Raw genomic sequence first — 18,184 nt, 5'->3', positions numbered from 1 at the left:
TTTTGACATGTATTTTAAACATAGACAAACATGACTTTATATACATTGTACTAAAGATACAGTATATTTTTATAAAATTAATAGACATTATATAGTTTATTTAAAAAATATTTATTATTATAAACTTACAAACATTTATTATGTCAAATCAATTTTATTTAAAAATAACAGTACAAATGATATTTACAAATAAATTAACTATAAAAATTAAATTATACAAATAAAAATATCTTTAAAATAGTTTTTTTAAACAAATATATTCTGTTATATATTTATTTAAATAACTGTCGACGAATACAATAATCTTTTAGTAAATATTTATAATATAATACATTTTGAGCCTAAAAATGCTAAATCATAACAAACACGTTGTCATTATCTATTCATTTAAAAATCAAAGATATGTCAGAATTTATATAACATTAAGTTTTGCTTAACTAAACACTACAAAAACACCGGATTTTTTGTGCAAATATTTTTTTTCAAAGTTTATGTCAGCGATTCTCGAGTTGTCATTTAATAAAAATCATTTGTTACCAAAACTTTTCAAATACTATATATATTTATCAATAAATTTATCGATATATTAACTGTAAAATTTCTTTCCGGTTTGTTGTTTGATATTTAAATTAATTGTAAATTTATTAGTAATCGATATTCAAATTTTTTTATGTATGGTATTTCTAAATATTAATTTGTTATATATTCCAGTATTTACAGTAAATTAAGAAATAAAAAAATATATGTTATAATAAAATTTTTATAATTTTGATATATTTCAATACTAATAGTGATTATAAGATTATAATACTATAATCATTCAAATAGTTAAACAAAATTAATATTAGTATTTATTATCTATTGCATTGTGTTTACATAATGATACAACAATAATTTTGTATATTTGAAAAATTTTAAACTTTTTAAAATTTGATGTTAAAAACTTACATAATCATGTTTAAAACAAATCAGCATTATATTAATATTGTATATAAATATAATAATTCTTATATTACAGTATTTAAGACCTATATTATAATTATTAATAAATCTATTTTAAGGCTTTTTGTTTAACAAGTTGTTAGTTTCAACTATTTTGTTATATTATTATTAATATTATTATTTAAAATTAACGAATACATTATGAATACATTATATTACATATAGTTTTGTTTAGTAGTCATACAAAATGTAGTCTAATATGTATTTTTGGGCCATTTTGGGGCCAATTGTATCTGCAATATATGGTTAAAGTAGTCTTACAGTGGTTTGTTTGTCGCCTCAAAAATACGGTCTTTTACTATAAGTATTGTATATAAGTTTATACTACAGACAGACTACTACTTAGGGTATACCCTATGCTTAGGGACTACAAGGCTGATGACCCCTTTGTACAGGAATGCACAGGCATTTCAAATACTTTATAATAAATTTTAAAAATACATTGTATTTATTAATCAAATATATGAAAAAATCTTAAAACTTTCATATTTCTAAACATATGTCACAACATTACTGTGCGATAACAAACATTATCCAAACATATAAGTGATAAATAAATTTTATAAAAATAATTATGCAATCATTGCATTGTATCAGACTTTCAACGTGTGTCCTAATTGTCTATATTTTAGTTTTACAGCATTTAAATGCTTTGAGAAAAAGCATTTTTAATATACATTTGTAGTCAACCACTGGTACTGTTGTAAAAGCATAAGACTTTACAGCTCTCTCTCGGAGCAGACACCTAATGAACCGGTCGTTACTTTATATATAGTACGGCACTTGAATATACCGGTACCCGATTCAGTCTAATATCATTGACTAACTATAAACCCGACTCTAGTTTCAATTATAATCCAAATACGGCGATAGCATTGATGGTGTCAGTGATGATCAGGTAGTTATAAATGATTTGATTGAAGTAATATCGGCCATAACATGACATTAGTTGATGATGTCGGTGCCAATATGATTGTCGTAATTTGTTAGTTAGACTCTCTTATGTTGACTCTCTCTCTCTCTCTCTCTCTCTCTCTCTCTCCTATCCCTCTCCGCCATATACATGTATGTGTTTGTATGTGTATGACTTGTATACTATATGTGCTTAAACTGTATATATATTACAAACATATATATGTATGGATAAGTATGTGTATGTGTTGTGTATAATACAGTGTATACGATATGATATATAGTGATTGTATTGTATTGAGTGTTACGCGAGTATTGAGTACTCAATACAGTATAGCGTTGAGTGTAATGACTGTAATGTATTGAATCAACTAATCATAAGTTGTTTGTTATTATAAAATATTTTTGTGTCAATTCATCGAGTGATCAGTTGATGAAGGAGTTGATGGCACCTATAATCCACTGATGGTCTCCGCCATCCATGTCTTATTGATCGACCATTTCATCTCATTTGTGGTGACGATGACGACGAGTGCTGTCAATACCAGCGGATTAATGGTTTCTCCTGTTGTCGTATCTGTATCTTGTGTTTGGTGATAGTTATTGGATCAACTTGTGGTGTGATTAACACCAATAAGTGGGGTGATAGTGGCCATCATCATAGATACGGTTGTGTTAAGTCGTCTCATGTATGCATGTGTCGGATGGTCTGGTCTTTAATGGAGAGTTTGGACATTAAGACACAATGGACACATCCAAACAATAGTTGGTCACAACACACGACTACTACCACTAAGTCTACCAAAAACAAGATACCAATTGTAAAATCAAAGGATAATAAGTGCCGTAAAAATGAGGGCAAAGAAAAACAAAGAAAAAACAAAGTGAATAATAATAATAATAATAGTATTGCAAAACCAAAGCCATTATATGATGAAGACATTGTCGATGGATTTGCTATATTAAGCTTCAAGAGCTTCAAAGATCTTGAGGTTTGTCTTCAAATATTAGATGTCATGATTTGTACCACCATTTAGTGGTTCTTTATATGAAAGTGTATTTGAAATAATTATCATAACTCATGTCAATATTAAGCTTATATAACGTTTTATTAGTATATTATGCTGTGTTTTATTATTATTATAATACTAGACATTAGATTAGATGAACCGGTGCCTACCTGTGCTCGCAATTGACCTCTCTTTATCACTCTTTATCACTGTCCTAATCCTCGGGGATTCCTATAAATTATACATAAAAGCAATTAATATATTAGTGTTGTATTAAATATGAAAAAGTGTCAAAAATTATATTATTTTATACATTATATTTTTACAAACATTATGGTTGAATCAATAAAACCTAATCTAATCTAACATTAAATTACACCAAATAATATGTTATATTAAATCAGGTTTAAAATACTCTAGTTATTGTAATATACATAATCTATTCACACAATTGCTTAATATTTATATAATAATAGTTTTTGTGATTTTTACTTATTATTATTATTTAAATCATTCATCAAATATACTAAATTTAGTTATATTATTATTCAATGTGTTTTAAACTTTTCTAATTGAGTGCTATATAAATTTTATGAATAATACATATTCACACTATTATATTGTTGTAGTTTAAAAAAATAGTTACTATATATATATATTTCTTTAAATAAATACATATTTGTTGTAACGATTACAGATTTTATATAGAAATGCTATTATATAACAATATACAGTATTACTGTATTATTAAAGGTTTTATTAAATACAGTATTAAATGAAATTATATGCATATATATTATATTCATAAAAGATTAGTTTACTAAACAATGTAATTTGTTAGTAGAATTTGATGAGTTAAGCTTGATACATTTAGTTGAAAAAACAAACATTTTAATGATTATCAATCTTTTGATAACATATGATGTAAATAATATTAATTACAATTCCGACAATTTTTTCTAATATATCTGAAATTTAGTTTTATATTGTTGTATATTTTTATCATATTTATATAATTTATTAAATATTTTTACTCCACTTTACACATATGTTAAGATCTTTATGATCCTCATTTATATACTGTACTATACAGTACTATATACTATTAATGATAGTATTTGATACCATGTGTTTAGATTAACTCAAAATACATATTGTTGTCCAATCATTATTTATTGATCCATAAAGCATAGCTAATGTTTTACATTTTGCTTATCTATTAAATAATTTTTTTGTAACTTTAAATTATTATATATATATATATACTGTATATTGTACAGTATATAATGAAAAATGTTGATACAATTGAACATGATGGAAATTAATAATTATTTTGTTGGTCATTTATAATTTTTTAATGTATAAACTAAATGGAATATTTCTATACGTTTAGTAACTTTATTATATATTATATAATAAAAGACATTTAAATGATTAATACAGTTAAAAAAAATATTGATTAATTTATGGGGTATTAGTAAAAGCCAATTGACTAAATAATGACTGACAAACATCGGTCACATTTGCGGTTCACACACAACAGTAATACAGTATTATTGCAAAGTTATGTTTGCTATGTGTTTGTGAGTGAAGCAGTCGAGCCAATTGCCAGTGCAATGCACTCATGCCATTGACATGTTATTTGTGTTCAAGTATTATAAACCCATTTTCCTTAACCATATATCCTATTTATGTGAGAGTTGGGCCATATTAACCAAATTTTGATTGTATTGATGATATTTTATACCATTTGATTGTATTGTAATTTGTAACCAAAATTAAAATCGTTTTTTTATAACATTGAATATTATATAATATAATTGCTTAAAATATGGATTATCTTAGACAAACAAAAATGTTGTATATCCTAAATGATGATTAGATCATATTTAATAATATAAAGTTAAATATTTAAGTAATTTTTTATCTAACGATAGGCAAGTTCTTTGTCGTTGCAATAAATTTCCTGTAATTTCTCAATTTCCCCGTTCCTTACAAAGTTCCCACACAATCTAGTTGTCACATATTACAGTTTAATGAGCATGATCAAATTAATTGTCTTACATTGATTCACGTATTTTATCATGCTCAATTTAAATAGTAATATGTGTCTAGTATTGAATCTATTATTATTATTTACAATAATTTATTTTGTATTTTAATTATTATAGTTGTCATTTAGTTTCTGAAAAAATAAAGATAATGCAATTGTAAACCTGACACTCATTTTATATTATCAATTATATACACAGTATATACTGTATACTATATTATATATATATATTAGTGTTGTGACTAATTTAAAAGGAAATGCAGTATTTAAGTAATTAACTTCAATTTTGAACCATAAAATCTTTTTTATTTTTAATTTCATAACTAAAAACATTAAAATGTTAGAAAACTATGTATTTAAAAAATTATTATTTAATACATTTAAAATATATTTAAGAAACAATTTATCTAAAATTTTATTTATTTTTTATTCATTGAGTTTTTATTCAAAATATGTCTTACAAATAATAATACTCTATATTATTATTAAGTATTTTAGCTTTTCTGTTGAAGCATTTGCTTGCATTTAAACGATTACATGTAATCAGTGATTATTATTATGAAAGGTTGTCGAGAGTGGTATTAATAATACTATATAATATCATATATTTTGTGAATTATTATAGTGTTGTATATAGTTATTGTGTTATTTGTTGAGATATACCGTTATATTAAGCTATATGTTTGACTAATTTATATGTGTGAACATTACTCCGGTTATTAAAATAGATTATTATATGAGAAAAGCATTATAACTAAATAAAGTGTCACAACTTATAATTTTCTAATACCTTATGAGTTATGTTTTAGTGTCAATTAATATTTTGATTGATTAGTCACATGTGTTTTAATTTACTATTTTTTATTTCATTAACAGATAGCAATAAATGGCAAAAGTAGTCAAAAGAAAAAAGCGAAGTCAAAGACACAGACGACAAAAGATGAGACATCGATATCATCGACTGTTTCATCTCAATCATCGGCATCACAATTATCATCACTACCTAAATACAGTGATAATAAAAATAATACCAACAAAGTGTCCAACAAATTGACGGCTAATAAACTGTCGAAAACAACAACAAAATGTTTAAAGAAAGTCGAGTCTAATAATGCAAAGCATATAAAGCATACAAAATGTGACAAAAAACTCAAACAAAATGCTTGTCATATGAATAATGGCATCAATAAAAGTGTTAATATTAGTAATAAAAATGTTGACAATAAAGATAAACATAAGACAAGCAATTGTAGCAAAAATAATAAGTCATCGGAATCGGTGTCAATAATATCGACGACACATAAAAAGACATCAATCAATGTATATAAACCACAAGTTCTTCATATAAATCAAGTAAGTCATCGCTGTTTTGTTTGTTTGTTTATATACTTATTATCACTTTAGTACTGTATATTACTGTATAATCACTTTTTTATTTAATATAACTTATTTCAATTCAATCTCATTATTTGCAATGTGAGAATTGTTAAGCTTATGGATAGATTTGTTAACAAAAAATTACTTAATATATGTATGTGTAATGTCTAGTTATTTCCCACATTAAGTGTCTATTAAATGTAAAGCTATATAGTACTATAAATTACATTTATACTGAATAAATTATATACATATATCAGCTTATATATAGTACTGATTGTATTAAGTTTTTATTGAGAAATACATTAAGCATTATGTTTGTCTAATTCCTATGTGTTGTGAACATTACTCTATTATTATAATTGATTATCATTTAAAAGCATTATAACTACTGTTTACTTATGTTTCTTTATTGTTGTTTTTTTTTTTTAATTCAATACAATGATAGATTACAATAGTAAAAATAAATTATTTATTTTATTAACCAAAAAAATTCAAATTTATTTTTTAAAGATTTATTTTGGATGCATAACTTATATATTTAATACTTAAAATTTATAATTACACATATTTTATTAGAATTACCAATTGTCTTTATAATTATTTTAATTAAACATTTATTTACTCATTTGCAAATTTGTAAAGTTAGTTATTAATAGTTGTATTAAAATTATGTAATTCAAAGTTAATTTACAATTTTTACATGAAATTACAATCTTTGTTAATTATGTCCATTTAATTATATATCAAATCGATGTCTTACTAAATGCATAAATCAATATATAGTGGTTTTATATTTAATCTGTAGAAAACCAATTAATAACTAATAAATTGCTAGTATAGGTATTACAGGTGACGACAAAAATTATAAAATAAATTACTTAATATTGTATTTTTATATTTTATACGTTATATATTTTATATTTCATAAATATTCACTTGAGTAATTTTAAATATCGAAATTTTTTAGCAAGATAATTATTTGTAATCTATATTTTGTTTATTATATTATAAATTAAGTCTAATTATTATATATGGTATACAAAATTTAATGTGTCTATTGAGATGAACAATTAAATTAGTTATTATTGATAAATTACATAAAAAATTTTTGTGTGGTTTGTAAACTTAGTTTTTCAAATTATTTTTCATCTTAAATGCTAAAGTTTTTATTGTTTATTTATTAATGATAATATTAATTAATATACCAACTAAAATATCTGTATCGTAAATTATATTCTAGATTAATTTATTTAAATTATAATTAGTAATAGACTACTATGTGTTACAGAATAATTTAATATTTGTATTTATATAATAGATAACAATAAATGGTAAAAGCAGTCAAACGAAAAAATTGAAATCAAAGAAGGCATCAAAAGATGAGACATCGATATCATCAACTGTTAGCTCACTATCATCGGCGTCACAATTATCTCAACTCAAATACAGTGATAATTCAAAATCTAATGCTAACAAAGTGTCCAAATTGACGGCTAATAAGATATCAAAAGCTACAGCAAAATGTTTAAAGAAAGTTGAGTCCAACTCAAAGCATTCAAAATGTGACAAAAAACTCAAACAAAATGCTTGTCATATGAATAACGGCATCAATAAAAGTGTTAATATTAGTAATAAAAATGTTGACAATAAAAACAATAAACATAAGTCAAGCAATTCTAGCAAAACTAAGAAGTCATCGCAATCGGTGTCAATAATATCGACGACACATAAAAATACATCAATTAATGTATATAAACCACAAGTTCTTCATATAAATCAAGTAAGTCATCGCTGTTTTGTTTGTTTAGTGATTAACTTTATTATAAAAAATAGTGACATTTAAGCTCAATGTAAATCTATATATATTTTTCAATGAGTATAATTTATTTGCAATCAATTTCACAATCTCTAAGTTATTATTTGAAAATTTGTTTTCTTTATGTTTTTATATGAAACTCTTAATTTAAACAAGCATTTGCCCGATTAAACGTAAAAAAGAAAATATTTTTCAATATAATGGTTTATAAAATATATTTTTTATTTTATATAATAGTAAATAAGTGCGTAAAGTATATGTTATATAAAACTTACTCTATATTGTATATACTATATAGCATTAAATGATTAATCGATTTTCATTTTTATTTATGTTTTAATATTTTTCAAAAATCTGAACAATTTTGAACCCATATTACCTTAAAGGCAGTGATTTTTAACTATTTTATTATAAGTGTGCAAATTTGTTGATGTATATAATTTCATATTATATAAATAATAATAATAACAATAATAGTATATAAAAATAATAATAATCTTTATCATTAATAACATAAATATTGTATTATTTTGAAAGCTGTGATCAAATGTTTACAAATGTATTATTGAAAACTAGTGGCAAATATATTATATAGTCGTTGCACTAAAATCTATGTCTAAGCTCTTTCTATGTGTTGTTTGCAATCAATTTTATCGATTTAAGCGCAAACTTGTCTCACAAATGTACAAATGTTTGTCTTGTCGTTCAATTTTTATTATATATTTTTTATTGTCTGTATTATATACTTATATAGTGTAGTATAGACTATAATGTCATATAATATCTTTGATAACATATGATATTAATCAACATTATTAATAACATACACATATAGAAATTAATGATCATTTTATTGACTTTCAATTATAGTATACATTATGTAATAATTAATTTAACTAAATAAGTAATAATCGGTAAATCGCTATTTAGTAAAATGTATGACAATTTCATGCATTATTACTTGTTTATTATTATTTACGTGATAACAAAGTTATAATTTCTATAAGTACAATATATTAATAATTTATAAATAATGTATTTATGATAAACATATAAATATTTCATATCTATATTACTGACCAATGCGTACAATATGGCAATCAATACACATATATTATTAATTTGTATATTTTTTTATAAAAGTTTCATTATATTTATTTATGTAATTAGTTTTAAGTATATATATATATATATATATATATTAGAGTAACGTTTATAAAATAGTATTATATAAAAAATAATTTGTATTAAATATTTTATGTTATAATTTATATTAAGCAGAGCTTTCAGTGCATATCTACTGTAATGTACTTTTGGGTAAAATAGACAAATTGTTTAAAAATTGTTTGAATTGTGTGTATTTTGACTATAAATTTTGATAGTGTGTTAACAAATGTAGTGAATATATATAAAGATTTGAAGCAAAAAAACTAGTGTTTCTATAGTAACAGAGGACACACTCACAGTCGAGCATCACTTTTCTGGTCTGACATTAACTCAAAAGAAAGCACTTTTAGACTGAGAGTTGGGCCACAAATGGAGCGCAAGTGATGGATGACTTACTGGGGATATGGCTTAAGATGAACACATCAGATGATATAACAGTAGTTGTAGTGTAAAGACAGCAGAAAAAGCTATATTTTTCTCATACTTTGCTTATATATCAAAATGCTTTTTGACTGCAAAAGCATTGCTCATAAGGTTGTAATTTGTTGTATAAAAGATTGAATATTAGTAAGACTTGAGCGCATAGAGAGAGAGAGAGAGAGAAATGTATTGTATAAAGAGCTGATCCATTGACAAATCTGACTGTAGGTTTGATGTCTGATGAGTCCAATTCATAAGTTGTATGTATGTATGTATGTATGTATGTATGTATGTATGTATGTATGTATGTATGTATGTATGTATGTATGTATGTATGTATGTATGTATGTATGTATGTATGTATGTATGTGTGTGTGTGTGTGTGTGTGTGTGTCATAATGGCAACAATTCATGCGATCGATGGCTCCCCACAGCAATTCCTTCCTGCGGTAAAACAGCAGTAAAAACAACTGTCAATTGTATTATAAAACTAATGCATAAATGACTCGATTATCGCCCAAACAATACTAAAATCAATGTTTATCTCCACTTTTGTTTCATTTATCTTGATTTCCATTTACCTTATAATATATATGCCATACGAGACATCATTTTGTTTTTCTATTGAATTAATGACTAAATTGCATGCTTTGGTACCATTTAAACGAAAAAGTCGTATATTTTACACAATTACCATACAAACGACTATTTTTCAATTTATATTTATTATAATTTAAATCTATTATAATAGTTGGATACAGTATTTTTTATTTACCATTACATCACTTTATTTTTATTATTATAGTATTTTAACATTTTGAAATATGATATATCACTTTTAAAAAGTTATTTTTACAGTATTACTTGTTTATTGTGTTAATAATGTTATCGCAGTTTTATTGGAATTTCTATATATCATTAAATATTAATTAAATATTTTTTTTATTATAAACGTTGTTTTATATGGTAAATATTTTATTGCTAATTATATTATAGTATATTTAATGAATTTGAAATATAATGTGTTCAACAAGTGATACTTAATTTAATTATTTACTTTGAATAATTAAAAACTTGAATCGTTTTATTTGTTTTAATATATTTAGCATTTGATAATAATATTGATAGTTGCGATAAACGGTGTAATAGACTAAATCTAATATTTTAATATTAATTAAATATTATTATAAAATTAAGTGCTTGTTTTTAAATTAAATTAATATATTAAGTAGTATAACGTTTTCTAAGTTGCATTCAATAGGAATTGAACTTTTTTTTAAATAAAAACAAATGAAAGATTTAAAACTTTTAAACACAGTTATTATTGTTTGAAATATATATTGTGACAATTTATTTTATTTTGTTAAATATAATATGATATAAAAACTCAACGAGACTATATATATATATATATAAGATATCGATATATAACAAATTATTATAACTTTATTTGATAATAAGTGTCAAATCGATGAAAATTGTCAGAAAATTTGTTAATGACGTGATCGAAGTATCACTGAATCCCAATAAGATATGTGACACACAATGTAATGCTTAAGTCGTTAAAAAGTTTTGATAAAAACCAATAAATTTTTAAAGAATTTTTTTATTAATTATTTTAATTATAATAAATTTCTTTTTTTTATTATTTAAATAGATATTTAATAATAGTTGAATTAATTTTAGTGCAAATGTTATTTGAATATATTGAATATAAAATGTGTGGACATTAAACAGTTTATTATAAATGGGTTGGACTGTATTATATAATCCTTCTAAGTATACGAACTTCGTATATATTGATAACTAAATATAAAGTGGATTTAGTAAAGTATTACATTTCATTGCCATTATATCACATGTCTATAGACTTGATTTACGGGTGCGAACGCATGAGCACTGGTAGTGATGCTTGAGATGCCAGTGCTGTGTGTGGCGTATGCGTCTCCACTGTCTCTATGGTCGCAATGATCTCTAGGCGGGTCTGCATGAGTGCCGCGGCCGCAGACAAAATAGCTAACAGTGCTCTTTGCTGTGACTTAAGCGCTCAGTCAGTTCGATGCTTATCCTAACACTATAAACATCTCTCACTTTTTCTGACTATTAATAATTTAAATGACTATTTAGTCTGTGATTCATATAATATATATACTGTATATACAGTGTATATATATATATATTATATATATGTATTTGTTTAATAAAGTATTAAAAGTTTATTTATTTGAATTATCTTTTAATTATGAAATGATATTCATATTTAAATATCTTAATATAATTATAGGCCGATAGTAGTGATGATGATTCTGGCGATGATATGTGCGATGATGAAGATGTCAAAGAATTAATTGATAAAAAATTATCGGATAATAATAATAATAATAAGCGTCAAGAAGTTAGTGGTAAAAACAACAACATATCACTAAATACTAGCACCGAATCAAATGATTGTAACAATGACTCGACTGTAAAGAAGTGTCTGAGTCTTAGCCCTATTTCTTCAACTGACACATCGCTATGTTTGTCAACAAACTCTTCATCTTCAGCAACACTGCCACCGAACAGTTCTGATAATGACTGTGCTGTAGTGCAACAACTCAGTGATAGCCACAATGAAGTTACCAGTGCTGATGGTGTCAATACTGATAGTGACAACAAGTCGACATCATGTTCCTCATCCTCACCGAAAGCCAATGCTTTCAAAGTGAATCGCATATTAACATCGTCTCCATTGTTATCTGTGTCAACAACAACAACAGCACATGAAGTGATTTCCAAAGACAATGTAAATGAAGTGGAAGTGCAGTCAAACAAACACTTAAATTCAACAGTGAATAAACCATTAGTGACGAACATCAATGAGTCAGACACTACACATCCTATGGATAGTATTGCTGTCGAAGCAAAAGACAAGACAATTGCATACACTTCACATTTAATTGAATCAGTTGTCGGCGATACCAACACTTCTGCGACTGCAGAACAATGCAATGTCTTAACCGGTGATAAACAATTGCAGCCATCGTCTCCTCTTAATAATAAACTTGAAAATAGTAATAAAGAGAATAATAATTCTAATAATAATAATAATTTAGATGCAAATTGTTTGAAATTATTACAAAACTCTACCTCTTTTACGACTAATTGTAACAATAATTTAACGACAATTAAAAGTTTGCATAGTTTTGGTGTCAAGAGGTCGGTGTCTCCTCTACTGTCTAATCAAAGTACTACCGCTACCGCCGCCAAACATATTCGCCACTCGAGTCCTAACAATAACAATCAAAACGGCATTGATTTTCATAATACTTCGCCACTTCAATATCCAAGTGCTTCACAACAGAGTTTTCGAGGTCTTAGTCATTTGAGTCAACCAATTGGTGGTCACAACTTGCATACAACAGGCAAAGAGTCACATAATAGTATCGGCTCTAACCATACGAACAATATTATCACCACTAGTAAGAACACATCTCGAAGCACATCACTGTCATCGACAACCAATTGCTTGTCTGATAACTTATCGACTAAATCTTATTTATGGTCATCATATGGGTGAGTGTTTTCACATGTTTTTCATTTATTGAAACTCATTTGCTGTTCATATTGATTAGTCCGAGTCAAGGATCTAATGGTAATGGTGTGAATGGATTGTCTCATTTACCACCCCCACCACCACCATCTGGTCTAACAGGACCCGGTGTTACACCTAGCATTGGTTTGCAATTATCAGTGCAAACAAATTCAATGTCAATGTTTGCTTCATTGATTGCATCGACACCATTACCACCAGTTTCCAGTGCAATGGCACCAAGTGCTGCAACTTCATCATTCATTGGTAGTTTATTTCAATAGTACATGAATTAAATGCTATGATTTAACATTTCGATATAAATTTGTTATTTTCAGATCAATGCAATGTTTTGACTGGTGATACCAAACATTCACGATCTTTATCACCATTAAGTCATAAACACGACAATTATAATAAAAAGAATATTAATAATAATTTAGATGCAAATTGTTTAAAGTTATTACAAAACTCTACCTCTAATTATTCAACAAACTGTAATAACAATTCATCTAAAAGTTTACATAGTTTTGGTGTCAAAAGATCATTGTCTCCATCAGTGGTGTCTAATCAAAGTACTGCCACAAAACACAGTCGTCACTCGAGTCCTAATAAACAGAATTGTATTGATTTGCATAATTCACTTCAATATCCAAGTGCTTCGCATCAGAGTCTTCGAAGTCTTAGTCATTTAAGTCAATCAATTGGTGGTCACAACATAAATACAAGTAAAGAACGCCATGAATCTCATAGAGTCGGGTCTAACAGTTCCGACAGTACCAACACTAGTAAAAGCACATCTCGGAGTACACCATCACTGTCTTCATCAACCAGTTGTTCGGATAACTTATCGACACCTAAAAGCTTTTTATGGTCACCATTTGGGTAAATATTTGTTTGTTATTTAAATACATTACATATTTTTATAAATTTATATTTACAGTTCCAGTCAAGCATCCAATGGTGTCGGTGGTGTATCGCACTTATCGCCATCCGGTCTAACCGGGCGTTCAGTCACACCAAGCATTGGATTGCAATCATCAGTGCCTACAAATTCATTGTCAATGTATGCCTCACCTATAGCTTCTGCATCGGCAACATTGACACCTGTTTCCAGTGCAATGGCACCACCAAGTGCTGCATCATCATCACCATTTATTGGTAATTGATTTTTTTTAATGATTTTATATTTTATTTACTTTCTTATTAAAATTTGATATTAATTTATTCATTACAGATCAAGACTTTTTAAGACGCGAATTAGATAACAGATTTTTGGCGTCACAAAACAGGACTATCAATATGCCGCCACCACCTTATATGAGACCAGAAGTACACCATCACATGCATTTGCCTCAAAACCAACCATTTCCCATATCTCCATTGACCAGCTCTCTAGGATCACAAACTAATCCGGTATTTATTAATTATTTATATAAAATAATGTTTTATTAATAATTATTATTTATTTGAATAGTTTGATAAATTCACGAAAATGGACCAAACATATTATGGTCGAAATCCATTAGGACTTTCGACTTTCACTAGTCTTTCACCATTATTAACACCCGGTAGTGCGTCGACCTCAAAACCTATCGGTTTGAGCGGATCGTCCAACACTCCATTTGGACCACCCGGCCATTTGGCCGCATTTCAACCCAAGGTATTTTTATTTAAAATAATATTTATTTGAACGTTATTTTAAATAATAAATTTAAAAATTTAATTATAGTTGAATTCATATAAAAACAAAACAAATAAACCTTTAGTGGTAAGTCCTTAAAGTTACCGAAACAGATAATTTGATTACTGACTAAAATTGTTTGTTGGTTACAGAAGTCTGGCCGTTGGTGTGCAATGCATGTGAGAATCGCGTGGGAGATATATCATCACCAACAACATCAACAACAAAAACAATTAGATGTTACCCATAAAAACAATATGTCTTTGGTGTCGACCAATAGTGGTTCCAAGAGTGGTTCGGCGTCTAACGGTCTGCTGAGGCCATTGAACACAACATTTTCGTTGACATCGCGAACTCAAGACATGTCCCCATTTTCATCATCATTATTAAGCGGTGGAACACCTAATCGATCACCATTTGACTCTCCTATACATCAATATCCATCAACACCAGCACCAACTCATCTCACATCTCGTACAACGAATTTTACTCGTTTTCCTTCATTTGGTTCATTGAGCTCAACACTCAGCAGTTTAAGTTCAGTAGCAGCCGGTGGTGTCACACCATCGGGTGCATTGTTTGGACCGACACCGATAGCGACCACTCGAGACCCACTACAGATTCCTGGTTGTCTTCCAGGACTAAGTGCTTCAGGAAGTGACCTTTGGTCGCGAAGTTCATCGACCCGATCATCAGCAGCAGCCGTGGCCGCCGCAGCCTCACTATTTGGTCCAATGAGTCCATTGACCCCCAATTCTGCAGTCCGATCCCTGTACAGTGATTCACTATAAACTAAACTAAACCATCACTCGAAGTTCCCCTGTTTTATCCCTCTAAATGTAATATAATTGATTTTTTTATACTTTTAAATAATTGTTATTTATTGATCACTTTTACTATATTAACATTCATTAAACAACAAATAATAATAATTAACTGTTTTTATTGCTTTAATTCTGAATTATCACAAATTGATAACACATTTGAAGCTATTATTATAATTATATTGATTAGTGATCATTATATATATATATATATTATTATTATTTACAATGGTTACATTGCTTTGCTTTATATATTATTAAATTAATTTTTGTAGTTTTTGATTACAATATTTTATATTTATTAACTTATTATTATTAAACGATATGTGAACTGTAAATATACTGACCCATAATTTTTGCTAATAATAATTCCTGTATTATACAAATAAACAAAAGTTATTTAAATAATCGGTATTTTTAGAGACCTAATTGAATTTCAAATAGTATTATGGTATGTATCTGACCTTCAGGTAACACATTAATAGTGGACTCAATTGTATAACATGTTAGAGTAAGAGGAAGTCAATGGGATTATCTGTTTTTTACTACAATACTTGCTCTTTATAATCCCTGTTGGACTGGGGTTTCAATCATCTATCTATTATACTCTATAATAAATTATTAATCATAAAATATTGCAATTTATGATTTTATTTGTTTCCTAACTTCAAATCTAATAGATTATTGAACAACAAAATTAATTTGAAAAAATTGTAAATGAAAAATATAATTTATCGATAGATTAAATATATGTTTCAAATCTATTGATTGTGTGGACGGAATAGTCATAAAGCTATAAATCATATAATATCTGAGTTTATTTAATAAATATTTTAGTTTAAAGCTTAAAACCAATGATAATTTTTAATGAGATTTTTTCTCAAACAATAATTGCATTAGTAATTTGCCAAATGATTTATCATTAATAATAATATCAATGTTTTTAAAGCGGTTGTTAAGCTTCAAGCTATTAATTATAATCTTTGGTAATTATATGGAATTAAAAGTTATAATTAAATTTATGAACACAAAATCTATCAGTTTTTAGTTGAAAATTATTATTACATCACATTTCTAGCTTTTTAAACGTGTATTATTAGATAATAGTTTACTTTAAATTTAAATTAACAAAATATTAACTTTTTTTTAAATAAATTTAATATTATCTTTATGATTTAAATGATTATATATAAATTTACAGTATATAACATGAATGTATGTATAAATCAATAATTTATTGATTAATTTAATTTATTGCAACTCTGTGTTTGTTAGCATTTAAGTGCAGTATATTAAGTGCAACAGTGGTTTGACAAGTGATTAGTTATATACATATACTGTATATTACTTATGGTTTAGAAAATCACTTGTGATTTACGATAAACATATGTTTACACTTCTAGTTAGTTAAGTGTCAGACAATAAATGTCATGAAGTAGTCTTAATTATGATTAATCATTGAATAAATAAGTTAAATAAGTTGTATAATTAAGTCAATATATAAAACTTAAATAATATTGTTTATATAATATATTTTGGAGTTCATTGTTTTATTTATGTTAAATATAATAAATATTTAATGTTTGGCCACAAACTATAAATTAACTTTAATTAAATTAAAATAAGAGTTTTGTGTCATTTTATTCTAAGTTTAATGAAAATAATTTATTGCAATGGATTAGTTTAATAGCTTTTAAAATCTTATGCATATACTGTACTATAATTTATTATAACTTATTATAGAGACTATAATATAGATATTATAGATAATGGTTATTAAAAAAAAGATTGTTACTAAAATGCCATTAAAATAATATTATAAATGAGATGTCAATCTATGACATTTAATATTTAGTAAATGACATTTTAAACTAGCATTAATGTTAATCGCAATATAAGAATAAATATTTTAATTTATTAATTCAATTGAAAAAGTTTTTTCATCATTTGTAATAATTATTTGTTGTGACAAACATTATCACTGAAACAATTTATTATATTATACTCTATATTTTAGTAGTAAATAATCATTTTAAGTGTCAATATATATTCCTAACGCGCGCATATGTATGTATGTGTGTGTGTGTGTGTGTGTGTGTGTGTGTGTGTGTGTGTGTGTGTGTGTTTAATAAAATTAATTGAATCTATTGTTATGTACTAAAATGCTTTTACACAATCACTCCCGGGATCTAAATATCCCAATAGAGCTAACATATCGGTGTTAAGTGATTGCAATGATTAGATTAAAACAAACACACAAATTGTTTATAGTTATAAACTTTACTAGTAATTAAAAAAAAGTTATTTAATTAGTAAATATTTTAAATTATGAAAATCCGATCTAA

At 26.0% G+C, this 18,184-nt stretch overlaps 1 protein-coding gene across 1 annotated transcript; it reads left to right on the top strand.

The window, feature by feature from the left end:
• The first annotated feature begins 2,154 nt into the window (after positions 1–2,154).
• LOC128963870 (putative uncharacterized protein DDB_G0277255) lies at positions 2,155–15,931 on the top strand. The gene is made up of 11 exons (XM_054310400.1): positions 2,155–2,906; positions 5,854–6,330; positions 7,676–8,137; positions 12,045–13,315; positions 13,375–13,598; positions 13,670–14,216; positions 14,275–14,492; positions 14,569–14,747; positions 14,809–14,994; positions 15,064–15,102; positions 15,168–15,931. The coding sequence occupies exons 1-11, from the start codon at positions 2,610–2,612 to the stop codon at positions 15,804–15,806; spliced, it is 4,539 nt and encodes a 1,512-aa protein (XP_054166375.1). The 5' UTR covers positions 2,155–2,609; the 3' UTR covers positions 15,807–15,931.
• Positions 15,932–18,184: the final 2,253 nt, after the last annotated feature.

Source organism: Oppia nitens, unplaced genomic scaffold (genome assembly GCF_028296485.1).
Source record: "Oppia nitens isolate AA-2021 unplaced genomic scaffold, nextdenovo-longstitch-racon4-pilon3 scaffold8_pilon_pilon_pilon, whole genome shotgun sequence".
Lineage (NCBI taxonomy): Eukaryota > Metazoa > Arthropoda > Arachnida > Sarcoptiformes > Oppiidae > Oppia > Oppia nitens.
Note: the sequence above shows the minus strand (reverse complement) of the source record. Positions and strands in the feature narration are given on the sequence as shown.